The following is a 14,180-nucleotide window of genomic DNA, read 5'->3' on the forward strand; positions in this document are numbered from 1 at the left end:
TTGCACAGCTCCCTCCTCTCTGGTATCCTTCCCTGCAAATTCCACCAATATTAGCAGCCCTAAACTCTAATCTCTGATTGGAAACTGAGAGCACAGAGAAATGGAACCCAAAAAGAGTTTTTTGGGTTTCCCTGAACTCAATCTCAGACAGAAAGCCACATTCCTTGTGTGTTTCCATTCGCTCAAGGATCACAGCCTTGTGCTGTATATTATCCAATGCCTGAAATATATTTTGACTAGTTTTTATCTTTATATGGTGGCATATGACAGAAGGACAAGGCTGAGACTCATTGCCCTCTCATGGCCAAAACCAGAAGTCTTTCCATTTATGTTTAATAGCAATGCAATAAAATCTAAGTAGGTAATCAGTGTAAGTGGGACTTCATGAGCTTCCAAATGCCAGAAGCTACGGGCCTTTACTTTGGTTTCATCTCTCCAGAGAAGTATCATGTAGTCCTCTTCCTGTGAGGAGTCAAATTTGGTTTGTCAGGATTCTGGAGTTCAGCAGAAGAAAGAATTTAGTGGGGAATGGATGGGCTGACTTCTCTTTAAAGAGAAAGCAGACCTTTAATTCATCCTCCAGATTTCAGCTGCATTTCCCATCCCTACTCTCCCCCATGCCTAATCAAGAACCTCATTAATTCCTCACTTTAATTTGCCCAGAAATTATGCATCTGCTTCCTGGAATGTGGGGTAGAAATAGATTTCTGACTTGGTCAGTGAGGAACAGTATCCTGGGGATAGAGCTACTTTATATAGACATTAAACCACCCCCTCATTTTAGCATCCTGCCTCATGCTCATTTTCTGGTACCTAAATTTCTCTAAATCCAAAGTTTTCTGGAGTACTATGGGGCAAGTTGTCTTCTTTTTATCTAAATTTCCCTTTTCAGGCAATTAATTTTGACTTTCCTTCACTCTGTTAAGTCATTTGCCATTCTCCCATTTATGTTTCATCTTCATATAATGAGGTTTGTGTTACAAATGGCTTTTCATTTTATCAAAGAAGGAGATTATGCCTCTGTTTCTTGATCTTTCATTATACCTACTTGAAACAGGAGGCTCCTGTTTCTGTCTGGTTAAGGATCTATTCTTAACAACTATATTAAGCTTCACAGCGACATTATCAACAATGTTTACTTTGTTGTTGCTGTTTTCCAAGTTCTTTATTCATCCCTTTCTTGAATCCCATATCATCCTTTTTCTTGGATTCATTTACAGTTCACCAGAGTGCATTACTTTTTAGAGAGTGCACAAAGGAGAGAAACTTCCTAAATATTGTATAGCTTATATTTCTTTATTTAGTTCTTATTCCAAATAGTATTTTACTGGGTATAGAATTCTAAGTTCAAAATCATTTCCCAGAAAACTTTAGTAGCATTATTTCAGACTTTCTTTTCCTCTGACAAGGCAGATTAGATGTTCAAAGAAACCTCTTCAACTCACCACAGCTGAAATTTCTGGGTAAGATATCTGGATGAGCAAAATAAAAGTAGAGGAATTTTTTTTTTTGGAGGCAGAAATGAAGAGAAGCTTCTTTCTTCTTCCTTTCTTCCTTTCTCCGAGTCTGTCATGGAAGTCCAGGCTTCTCTTTGATTAACATCAGCCCTAACATCCACAATGGACTGGACCAATCTCCTGTCCCCAAATATTCCCTCTTTGTTTTATAAGCCATTCTTAACACTTCCTCTTGAGAGCCACAGATCCAAGCATATACACAGGGACAGAGAAAAAGAAAGGGAAAGAGAGATGGAAGGGAAATGTCTACCTAGCAGTTCTTATTAATTTCCCTGATGTCTGTCCCCTCCTACTTGTGGAATTTCTCCCAGAGCTCCACTGAAAAGTGTAGCTATATTCTAATTTCCTCTAAACTTGCTTTGGGTTGCATTTATTCTACTGTGGGTTCTCTACCCATCTAACCCAAATTGCTATTTGTGCTTCAGAAATCCCTCAAAACCTCTTATTGTCTTGGGGCACCCTGTTGTGTTTTCCAGCACTCTTTAGGATTTTCTTCTTCGTTTTCTAATACCTTTTCTCTTGTTTCACTGAATCACAGTGTGTGATACCTAGTAGGTCTAATCAATGTCTTTTGAAGGAAAAGAAAATGTTACATGTGCTAAACTAAAATGATAACCATGTTGTATTTTTATAAATCCTTTTATGCATTCAATAATTTTAATTGAAACCTATAAAAACTTTATTGTACTATGCTATGTACTAGACCTAGTTCTAAGTCTTGGGAAAATAGCAGCGACAAAAGAAAGCCCCTCTTTTCAAGGAGCCCATGTTATAGTGTGCTACTATATTTTTTAAACATACAAGTTGAAAAACAATATAAATAACACAATAACATCTTTGTGTACAAATGGGTCCATGTACATGTATGTGTACATGTTTCTTTCCTTTCAGATGAAACTTTCAGGAGCTAATATTGAAGAAGTGGCATATGGGAAGACTTTTTAAACTTTCTGTATTTGTATTTCTGCATGTATTTCTATTTGTTAGTATAGTTGGTTCAGGCTCTTGGGACATACCAGGGAACAGAGTGGGCAAATCTTTCTGCCTTCTTGGAGATCATACTCTAGCAAGAAAAGTCAGACACCAAACAACAAACATAATAAATTAGTATCTTAAGTAGTATGTTAGCAGGTGATAAGAACTCTGTTAAAGCATGATATACGGGGTCAGTGGCAAAGAGTTGCCATTTTCAATAGGGTGGCAAGACTTCATAGAAGAAGTAACATTTCAGCAAAAAGTTCAAGTAGGAGATTGTACTTGAAAAAGAAGGGGGGAAAGAATTCTAAGCAGAGGAAACAGCAAATGCAAAGGCTTCGGTGTAGGAGCATGCCTGGTGTGTTGCAGGAATAGCAAGAAGCCAATATGCCCAGAACAGAGCAGGTGAAGGTGAGAGAAGTGAGAGATGAAGCCAGAGAGGGCGTTGGGGTGGGAGGTGAGGGGTGCAGGGAATGGCCCTTGAGGTCAGTATAAGGACTGGATTCTTACACAGTTACTGTGAGAGACTCTGGGAGCCCCTCTTTGAGGAGAAGAGGGAAATTAGCTGACATATTTTGAAAGGATCATTATGGCTCTATTATTAAATAGAATAGACCAAACAGAGGCAGGGGTAGAAGCAGAGAGGAGGGCTGAGAGGCCTTGCAATAAACAGTAAGAGATGATGCCGATGATGACAGTAGCAGTAGAATTGCTGCAAGGTGGTCAAATGAAAGATAGAGCCAACAGAATTTCCTAATGAATCTGATGTGGGTTTTGGAAGGTCAAGGAGGCCTCCATGTCCTGAGCACCAAAAGGACAGAGCTGCCACCAACTCAGTTCAGGACTATGGGAGAGGAAGTAGTGGAGATCAGTTGTTCAATTTAGAACCTGCTAAACTCGAGGTGTCGTTTTGATATCGAAGTGACAATAGCAGTAGACAGTGAGGTACAGGAATCTAACATTCAGAAGAGGTCGGGCATGGTGGCTCAGGTCTATAATCCCAGCGCTTTGGTAGGCCAAGGTGGGAGGATTGCTTGAGGCCAGGAATTCAAGATCAACCTGTGGAACATAGCAAGACCCTCGCCTCCACAAAAAAATTTAAAATTATTTGGGTGTGGTGACACACACCTGTGGTCCCAGTTACTGCAGAGGATGAGGCAGGGGAATTATTTGAGCCCAGGAGTTCGAGGCTGCAGTGAGCCATGATCATGCCATTGCACTAGAGCCTAGGTGACAAGAGCAAGATCCTGTCTCAAAAAAAATAAGCAAATACAATAAAAAACAAAGTTCAGGAGAGAATTCTGGATCAGAGATTCCAACCTGGAAGTCATGAGCACAGATATATAGCAATGAAATTTTTAAAAAGGTCTTTTTGAAAAGCCAGCACACAATTTTTCTTACCTACCACATTTAGTCTCCCACAAATTTGAACACTTTGTCCAACACAAGTTATCAAGTATTGACTATTGAGTGTGTTGCCTCTCCATTCCCTCTGCCATTTCCCTGCCCCAGTTATCTCTCACCTAGCTGAGATGCTTCTACCTCTCGTCGGTTTACCAATCAGTTCATCCATACCTCACTGCCAGATTAATGTGACTATAGCTCACCTTTGATCAAGCACTGACTCCTTGGGGATTACTTGTCACCTGCTGAATCAAAGGACCAAATGCTTAACTCTAGATCACAATCCAATCCTAGCCCACCTTTCCAAACCTACAACTCACCATTCCCCTTCACACACACCATGCTCCTTGCTATTCCTGTGGTTCTAGCCTTGCTGCCTTGCGCATGCTGGTTCCCCCACCAGAAATGCCTTTCCTCTGCATGCTGAATACCTAAACCCTGTCCTTCATAGCATAGCACAAATGCCACTGGCGTTAATAGAGCTTAGTTGGCTGCCCCACCTGAAGATGACCTTTCCCAACTCGGAGCCCCTACTCTGTGAGAGGGGAAGAGCATGGCATACACAACACTTCCCAGAGTGAAGGCAGCAGGACAGATGCCAGCCCCAAGAGAAATTCTGGGAATAAAGAGTTCCACAGGCAAAGTTTAGGTAACAGTCCACACCACAGCACTCCCTAGAAATCCACATTATGTATTCATGTATTGAAGGATCGCAAAAGTCCTTTGGTAGGAAAACCTACGTAACTTTTTTTTTTAATTTGTTTTGGTTTAAACTTTTATTGCCAACCTATGAAAAACATATTAACCAGTTATCTTGTGATAAGAGGACAATTTGCCATTTTTCTTAGAATCTAGTAGGCAGTCCTGCGGCCCTAAAGCATGTGGGAGTGGCTTTTTGCTCACTTGGCTGTACCCCTCAATGGGAGGAAGCAATGGAAAGAAACGTTTAGCTTACAAACACATCAGGACCTCAAATTAAGTTGTTGAGCCACTTGATATTCTTTAACAAAGTAAGTACTGATCTTATCAATCTTCCCACACTGCCTCACGCCCTCCCATCTAGGTCACTAAAAAATTATATATATATATATATATATATATATATATATATATATATATATATATATTTTAGACGGAGTTTTGCTCTTGTCACCCAGGCTGGAGTGCAATGGTGCAATCTTAGCTTACTGCAACCTCCACCTCCTGGGTTCAAGCAATTCTCCTGCCTCAGCCTCCCAAGTTGCTGGGATTACAGGTACCACCACGCTGGGCTGATTTTTTGGTTTGTTTTTTGTTGTTGTTGTTGTTTGTTTGTTTGTTTGTTTTGAGATGGAGTCTTGCTCTGTCACCCAGGCTGGAGCACATTTGCAAAATCCTGGCTTGCTGCAACATCCACCTCCAGGGTTCAAGCAATTCCCCTGTCTCAGCCTCCCAAGTAGCTGGGACTACAGGTACCCGCCACCATGCTCGGCTCATTTTTGTATTTTTAGTAGAGATGGGGTTTCACCATGTTGGCCAGGCTGGTCTCGAACTCCTGACCTCAGGTGATCCACCCACCTTGGCCTCCCAAAGTGCTGGGATTACAGGCATGAGCCACCACACCCGGCTGAAAAATATATTTTTTTAATTTTTTATTTCCGTAGGTTTTGGGGGAACAGATGGCATTTGGTTACATGAGTAAGTTCTTTAGTGGTGATTTGTGAGATTTTGGTGCATCCATCACCGGAGCAGTATACACTGAACCCAATTTGTAGTATTTTATCCCTCACTCACCTCCCACCCTTTCCCCTGGGTCCCCAAAGTCCATTGTATCATTCTTATGCCTTTGCATCTTCATAGCTTAGCTCCCACTTATGAGTAAGAACATACGATATTTGGTTTACCATTCCTGAGTTACTTCACTTAGAATAATCGTCTCCAGTTCCATCCAGGTTGCTACAAATGCCATTAATTTGTTCCTTTTTATAGCTGAGTAGTATTCCATTATATATACATACCGTAATTTCTTTACTGACTCGTTTCCTGATGGGCATTTGGGCTGGTTTCATGTTTTTACAATTGCGAATTGTGCTGCTATAAACATGCATGTGCAAGTATCTTTTTTGTATAATAACTTCTTTTTCTCTGGCTAGATACCCAGTAATGGGATTGCTGGATCAAATGGTAGTCTACTTTTAGTTCTTTAAGGAATCTCCACACTGTTATCCATAGTGATTGTACTAGTTTACATTCCCACCAGCAGTGTAGAAATGTTTCCTTTTCTAGTGTTCCAAGGTTCCCACACAAGGAATTCTTGAATTTGGAACAGGGACCTTGATTGTAGTCCTGATTAAGCACTTGTTGGTGCTGGTCTTCCCCACGCCCAGATAACCATGCATCATAATACTGGTGGCATGTTTTTCCCAGGCCAAGGTAGGGAAATTGTACATCCCAACATGGGTAGGGTAACCATGTATCACATATGTATGACAAGTTGTTCTGTTCCCAAGCCCAGGTAGGGTAATCACACACCCCAACAAGGGTGACATACTATCCCAGCATAATCATTCATTGTGAACCTTGCACTCTCAAAAGCATCCTGGTTTGGGTGATAAATTACATAGTCACTTAGTTATAAGCCCTCCACCTATAGACTTCATTATATCCAGTTCCTAAATCAAACCAAACCACCCTAACGAGAGTAGAATCTAGAATTAACAATTTTCCCATTATACAGAATGTTGTTTTTCTGGACTCCAGGCCACTGTGTGCCAGCCATAGTTATTTCCTAACTTCCACCATATTGATCCAGTCGATGCGACAGGACGTGTGCCTGAGACTCTTGTTCTATTCTTTAGGGTCCCATTGGAGCTAAACGCAGCCGTAAGTTCAGACTGAGTTTGCCATAAATCCCTGCCATTGTTCCCTCGTGTGCTTCTGGCTACTTGATAGGGCCCTGCTCCCAATAGACTGTTCGAAACTATGACATTATCACTAACACTTGAGTGTAACACATCACATCTGAAACCTACAATGATGGTACCCATCTCCTCTTTACCCCCTCAGGACTGGAGTTCCCTACACACTGGCACTAGACACATTCCTAGTTCCTGAAGATTAAATGGCTTACTTCCCCCACAATGACTATAGCCACATGGGTTATGAGGCCAGATAACTACCTGTGTGACCTTTATCAACCACCCCTCATTATGAATCTCAGTTAACTCATCTCTGAAATGAACTGGCTGGTCTGTATGGCATCCAACATTCCACCCAGCTGTGATGAATTGACTCTATGTACCCTTTTTTGAAACTTAACTACTTCCACATAAGGCCTCACTTCCCAAATATCTCTTAAAAGTGGGGTCTCTTTCCATATATTTTTTAAATCTCCTTCAGAACACGGTAGAGAACCTTGAACATGGTTGGAACTCAAATGTATGTCACATAAGGATTTTTAAATGAGTGAGGCATTTAAGCCGAAAAAAAATCAAAATTAGACTTTGAGATGATGGGAAATTAAATAAATCTAAGAAGTGAAATGATCTGGTCAAAGCAGCAAGCACTATAGAAAAATAAATTCATATCATTTTCTAGCACTATGACTAGTGAACTAGCACTGCCAATAATGGCTAACATTGGACATTTACCATGTGTGAGATGCAGCTCTCAGTGGCTCACACCAACCCTATGAAGTGGGAACTATTACTGACCCTACTTTACAGATGAGAAAACTGAAGAACAGAGGGTTTAAAGAACTTGCCTAAAGTCCCCCAAGAAGCAAGTGATGTATTCAAACCCAGGCAGTCTAGCTCCAAAGTCCATGCACTTAAACACTAGGTCAGCCTGCCTCTCCCTCTCTTTCACAAGCATTTGCTCATCTAAGCATCCCAACAACACCAGGTTATTACACACCCAGCAGAAACTGAGGCCCAGAGAGGCTTAAAGATCACCCAGTGTCACACAGCAGTCTCAGCGCACTACAATACACTTTTGAAATGTCACTGACAGCTGACTGCTGAGAAACAGGCGCAGAATAAAGTGGAAGTGCCACTGGGGGTCAGCGGCTCTGGAGAGAATTAAAATTGGCAGTAAATTGAAAGGAAGAGGTGTTTGTGGGGGACATGATGAAGTGAGAAGTGACAGCCCCGGGCTATCACCTGAAGGGAAGGTCAAGGTGAGGGAGAAGCCTGCAGAGGCCACAGAGTGGACGGTTGAGGACCCAGGAGCATGGAAAGGTAGGCACGGAACAGTTTAGGAAGGACAGAAAAAAAATGTTGTTTGCCATCGCATACATTTTCAGCACCAGTACAAAAGTTATAGAAGAACACACATTTTGAAGCCAGGAAGCTGACTTTTGGATTAGGACAGTTTGACTGAAGCAGCATTCACAAGAGAATCTGGTACGGCGAGTGCCACATAATAGGCACTCAATAAATGTTTGTTCCAAATAAAAGAGACAAAAAGAGAAAAATCTGAGAACTGCTTTCATAAAGAGAAAGGCACCTAAGGGAGTAGGTGCTCAATAAATATTATTTTTTATCTTTGTGCCGTGAGAAGCCTGGGGAGCTGTAAAAGATTATCTGATCCATTTCCAAAGAGCCCTGAGCCTCTGATTGCAATTCTCACAAATTCCCGGGGAAGGCTGTGGAATTCCTCTCTGGAGACTTACAAACATGCTTTTAGAAGAGCCACTTGGAGGGAGTGGTTTAGACAATTTCAAAATGGGTGAATTGAGGCAGAGAGGCTAGACCGAATGACCCTGAGGTCCTTTTCGTTTCTGATGTCCACGTAATCCCCTCAGAAGCTGAAGTTTCCACTCTGCTCCCCCACGGCACAGAGATGAACCGAATGGACCTGCAGACATTGCTGTCCCACCAAGCTAAGGACGGCTGAGTGATTTGGAAGCCTTCCAGTAGGATCTGGCTAAATCGTAGGCCATTTATTTTGTGAAGAAATAAACCACAGAGAGCCCCTTTCAAACATGCATACAGAAATCAGGACAAAATGCCAAGGAGATTATCTGCTCAGAATTTGCTTTGAAAGAGCCCGGGCAACACTCATTTATTTTTGAGAAAATATATGATTAACCAGAGTTAACTATGAATTCAGATATTGTGCATTAGACCAGCTTCTCAAAGTTTGAGCGCATTTAATATTATATATCGCTGCCATTTGGACTAAATTGTTTTTTTAATGTACACAATATTACAAATTTAATTTGAGCTGTTTGAATCAGTCTGTAAAAAAGATTTGATTATACCTGAGTGTTCTGGCCCCAGCGTTTCCGTATCTCAGTAATCTTGACGGTAATTGGCTGATTGGGCGTCTCACACTCCATCTCTGCCTCAGTTTCCATGGTAATGTTACAGGAGCTATTATAGATGAGAACTTCATCTCTTTCCACTTTAGGGCTGAAACGAGAGGGGAGGTTAAATGGGGTGTCATCAATCTTAATGAAATGCAATTATTTTTACTCTTATTAATCATTGCAAGCCATTAGCTTGTGGCAACTACGGGCCACCATTTGTCAAATTTTGCAAATTTCTGTAATTTTGTTTCCATTCTTTTATTGTTTATTTGTTTTTCCTTTTATCTGCACACCCTGCAATGAAAATGCACATGGTAAATATCTTTCACTGAGGCCTTTCTCTTTTCCGAATCTATTAAAAACATTAGCAAAAGCTACTCCTAGCCCAGCTTAACAAGAAATGCAGGGACAATACTTCCAGTTCCAAAAAGGGTAACAAACGTCGGGGAGAGTTTTTTTTTTTATTTTTTTTCTTTTCCCCTTCCCTCTTCCTGCTCTTACTCATACTTAGTGTTGGGAGAGTAATTGCCTGAATCCCCCTAGGGCAGATGGAGAAATTGGAAAACCCACACAACTGGCTAACTGGTCCCTAATTCCAACTGTGAAAAAATGAGCTCATTTAGGCTTGCAATTCCCTCTCCCCAGCTGATGGCAATGAGGCTCTGTTGCTAGCAGTGGAACATTAACTTAGTAAATTAATTAAACTTACTTAACAGCCCAGACTAAGGAGATTCGATATATGTGCCAGTTATACTACCAGCCACTCACTTCAAAAGTCCTCTTGCTTTAAGGGGAGAAGCCAGACTGGATTTAAAATAAAAAACAGCAGTGTAGCATTACAGAAAGTCTAAAAATATGCCATCTAGAGAAGGTGAGGACATGGATAGTGAAGGGTGTCGTCCTCAACAGGTGTGATATTTATTCAAGAATCATCCTGGCTGTAGGCATTTTTGCAACTAACTCAAAAATTATCAGTAATAATAATGCATGATGTTTCATATTTGTCAACAATTTCACATGTATGATCTCATTTCAGCCTATAAATTAGGAAGAGGTGTAAAAAGTGTAACCCAAAGAGATCAAGAGATTCTCAGAAAGTCAAACACAGTACTATGGTAGCTCCGAGGTCAAAACCAGATGGTCCTGTTTCCCAGAGCAGTGCTCTCAAGTTTTGAAATGCTGATTGAACATCAGCCAGGAAGATGGCAGATCCCATGGGAAGACCAGGAAGGGTGGAGAGAAGGGCAAAAAGGTCACCACTTGAGAAACTGTACACCATGTCAAACCCTACCATCTTTTTTCAAATCAATGTCAAAATGTTTTATTCCACAATTTGCTAGAAATAATGAGCAGGATAACTAGTACATCTCACCACTTAATCTTCTCTTCTTCATGCTAAATTGTTCTCCACTCTGTATCTACCTAAGACATGACTTCCAAACCCACAGTCCTTTAGACCTAATAATGTAGATTGTCAATATGTTAACATCATGCCACCCATATCTGAAGGCAGATTGTTTGGGCTGACCACTGGGACTCCGGTCCGCCTTTATCTGAGCCTCCTTCTCACAGTACCTGATACTGTGTTCATTTTGAAGGCCACCATGCTTATACTTAGAGAGTGGTCAATTCAAAGTCTCAGAGCTGCAGCTTTCTGAGGATTTCACCATGGTGTGTTTGTTCAAATGATTTTCTGAGGAGCACTGGCATGTAAAGCTTAGGCTCAGAAGCAGATCAGCTGGATCTGAATCCCGGGGCAGATGGTTACCATCTACATGACATTGAAGACATTACTTCACTAAGCTTTGGTTTCCGCATTTATAAAATGGAGTTGCCAATAATCAAGTACCTATTTTGTGGAGGTGTTGAAGAAACTGAGAAAAATGAAGCATAGAAATAGATTAGCATGGAACCTGGCACACAATACGAATCCAATAAAGGCAGCTCGCATTATAGCTGTTGGAGGTAGTAGTTTTAGTAGCATTATTGTTAAAAATGTAAATGTGGAAATTTACATTTATTATTGTTACATTTCTCTCACTGGTTTAGACCTATTGCTCAAATTTGTTTTTAATCTGTAGCCTGCTATCTAGCTGTAAATCCATTCGCTGATCCTTCGTCCACAGGGCAGACAAAGTCACAGGATAAGTCCATCCTTTGCTCCTGCAGCATCAGTCGTATTCCAAGATTCAGAAAGGAAAAGCAAAGTAATTTAACTTTTAAATTAAAATGCAATATAATATTTAGATCAATATAGAAATGTGATGGAATCAAATGCAAAATTCACACAGACTTTTAAAACACCTCACTTCAGAGCAACTTGAGGCTTGCATCAGGCCACTTTGGGCTTTGCACCTAGAACCTTTTTTTGTTACTGGGGGTGGAGAAGTGGTTGGAATAGTTTGTGAAGGTCTCCCTCTATGTTTATATCATAAGTCACTTATAAACCTATCAGAAAGGAAATGAAGTTGGTTTCCCACACCATCACATTCTTCGTAAATCGGTTTCCAGATGGCTACTTTCATTTCTGAAGGCTCACAAACTATCTGATGAATAGTTCATTCTAGAATTTTGTCAGGGATAACACCAAGCTTAGTTGTCTAAATTTCCAGAATTCCTCCTCTTTTTTTTAGGTTCATAGAATATCTGCCCATCACCTCTGTTATGTGACCCCTTCTCATGGTTCATTGCCAGCAATAGGTCCTCAATCATAAGAGTGAGTTTTTTGTACCCAGTTTATGAATGATCTGAGACTACAGACTTGAACTCAAGGAAAGTAGTGACCAACTTCCTTCTACATCCTTTCTTGGCCTTGGGCTTCCACTTGCCTCATAAACCTTCTTATGCCCTTTCCTGACTCTTCGCTGGCAGAGGTACAAGTAAAATGGGCTGAGTCACTCTGCCCTCTCTCTGCCTGTTAGAAACACACTGTTTTCACTAAGCATGTTATTCTTGCTCTGAAGAGAATTAAACCCCTTTCTGTTAGCTTGGACTTTTTGTTTACCAGCTTCAGCTCACACTTTTTTCCATATTTGTAACTACCTTGCTAGAAATTTTTTTCATTAAAAAGCCATCACCAAAATTAGCTGAGACACCAGGATATCCAAAATAGGTTAACATTTACAAAATTTCAAAGCTTCTAAATAGCTAGCTACTCTTCCATGGTTTCTTCCACAATAATCCTATGAATTAAGAAGCACAGTTGGCCATATTTAAATATAAATATAAGCATATATATATGCAACATAAGCATATATAGACAGAGAGATCAATATATGTACAGATACAGATACAGATATAAATGCATACACACTGCACACACACACAGATATTTACTTTGGGGGATATGGTTAAAAATATTGGGTAAAAATGGTGGCAAAGATTGTTCTAGTAGCTAAGACTCCTGACTCCCAAACTATTGTTCTTTAGTTGATCTGATTAGATCCTAAAGTAAGCAAGTAACCTTGGCTGTGCTCCTTAGGATAGGGAAGGAAAACAATTTGCAGGCATTTTCTCTCCCTCACTTCCCCTGAAGTTGCTTCCTGTGGCTCTGAAACCTCACTGAACCCACAAAGCTCAGCCAGGGCTCTCACACTGAAGCTGCCAGCACAGCACTGCACTAAGCACACTGCATCAGAAGCCTTGAGTTCCAGTCTCAACACTGCCATGGCTTGACTGTGTGACTTTGGGAAATTACTTAATCTTCACTTAGAAGAGAATCCAAACTCTTTACTTTGGCCTTCAATGCCTTACATATCTCTCCGACCTCATCTGGGGCCACTTTTCCTCCTTCTCAGTCTACTCCCACCCTCCTAGCCTCTGAACAGTCATAAAACTCGACAGTTCTTTTGCATTTGCTGCTGCCACTGCCTGACCCTCCATAAAGACACCTGCTTCTCTTCGTAACATAAAAGACTTCTTCAGAGAAGCCTCCTCTGAGTACACTCTCTAAAGTAACCCCCCTTTATTTTTCTATCACTTTATAGCACTTATCACAACACGTGATCATCCTGTTTATTATCTGACTTTCTTCTCTACCCTTAAGGGGCAGGGACTTTCATGACATCCACGATTGAGCCACCAGTACCTGTCACAACACCTAGAACAGAGTAGGGACGTGATCAGTACTGGATAGATGGATGGATCATGGATGGATGGATGGATGGATGGATGGAGAGATGGATGGATGGATGAATATACTGGATAAACAGATGGATCATGGATGGATGGATGAATGGATGGGTGGATGGATGGATGAATACACTGGATAAATGGATGGATCATGGATGGATGAATGGATTGATGGATGGATGGATGGATGGATGGATGGATGGATAGATGGATGGATGAATATACTGGATAAATGGATGGATAGATGGATGGATGGATGAATATACTGGATAAATGGATGGATGGATGGATGGATGGATGGATGGATGGATGGATGGATGGATGGATGAATATACTGGATAGATGGATGGATCATGGATGGATGGATGGATGGATGGATGGACGGACGAATAGACAGGGTATAATTTTTGCCACAGATGCACTTCTCCTTTTGCCAAATGACATCAAACCCCATAGTTGTTGTGGATGGCAGGGAGATACAGCATTGTGTTCCCTGGAAAAACACATAAAAACTCAATGAAGAAAATAAATATGGTCAGTACTCCAACCACCTAGAGATAGGCACCATCAACATTCTTGGATACATCTTTCCAGCCTTTTCTCTAGTAACCTACATGTGTACAAACATATACACTATGTACAACAGTAGGATCAAATTGATATACTCTTTTGAGACCTGTGATTTTCACTTCTCAATATGTTATAAATATTTCCCTGTCTGGTTAAATATGCTACATCCTAATTTTCAAAGGTGACTTACTATCATATCATTTGGATACATTCTTTATTACTAAAACTTGTTTCACTGCAAATTTTTTTTGATACCTGAAACTTCAAAGAACATGATTGTTATAAATATTACA

General features: G+C 40.7%; 1 protein-coding gene across 1 annotated transcript in view; it reads right to left on the reverse strand.

Annotated features, from left to right (window-relative positions):
- Window positions 1-14,180, reverse strand: part of PKHD1 (PKHD1 ciliary IPT domain containing fibrocystin/polyductin) — a 467,099-nt gene that overhangs the window by 383,502 nt on the left and 69,417 nt on the right. Inside the window, exon 34 of the mRNA XM_008958657.5 lies at window positions 9,139-9,289. Coding sequence (XP_008956905.4) covers window positions 9,139-9,289 — 151 coding nt within the window. The remainder of the gene's footprint in view (window positions 1-9,138; window positions 9,290-14,180) is intronic.

Source organism: Pan paniscus, chromosome 5 (assembly GCF_029289425.2).
Source record: "Pan paniscus chromosome 5, NHGRI_mPanPan1-v2.0_pri, whole genome shotgun sequence".
NCBI classification, from domain to species: Eukaryota; Metazoa; Chordata; class Mammalia; order Primates; family Hominidae; genus Pan; species Pan paniscus.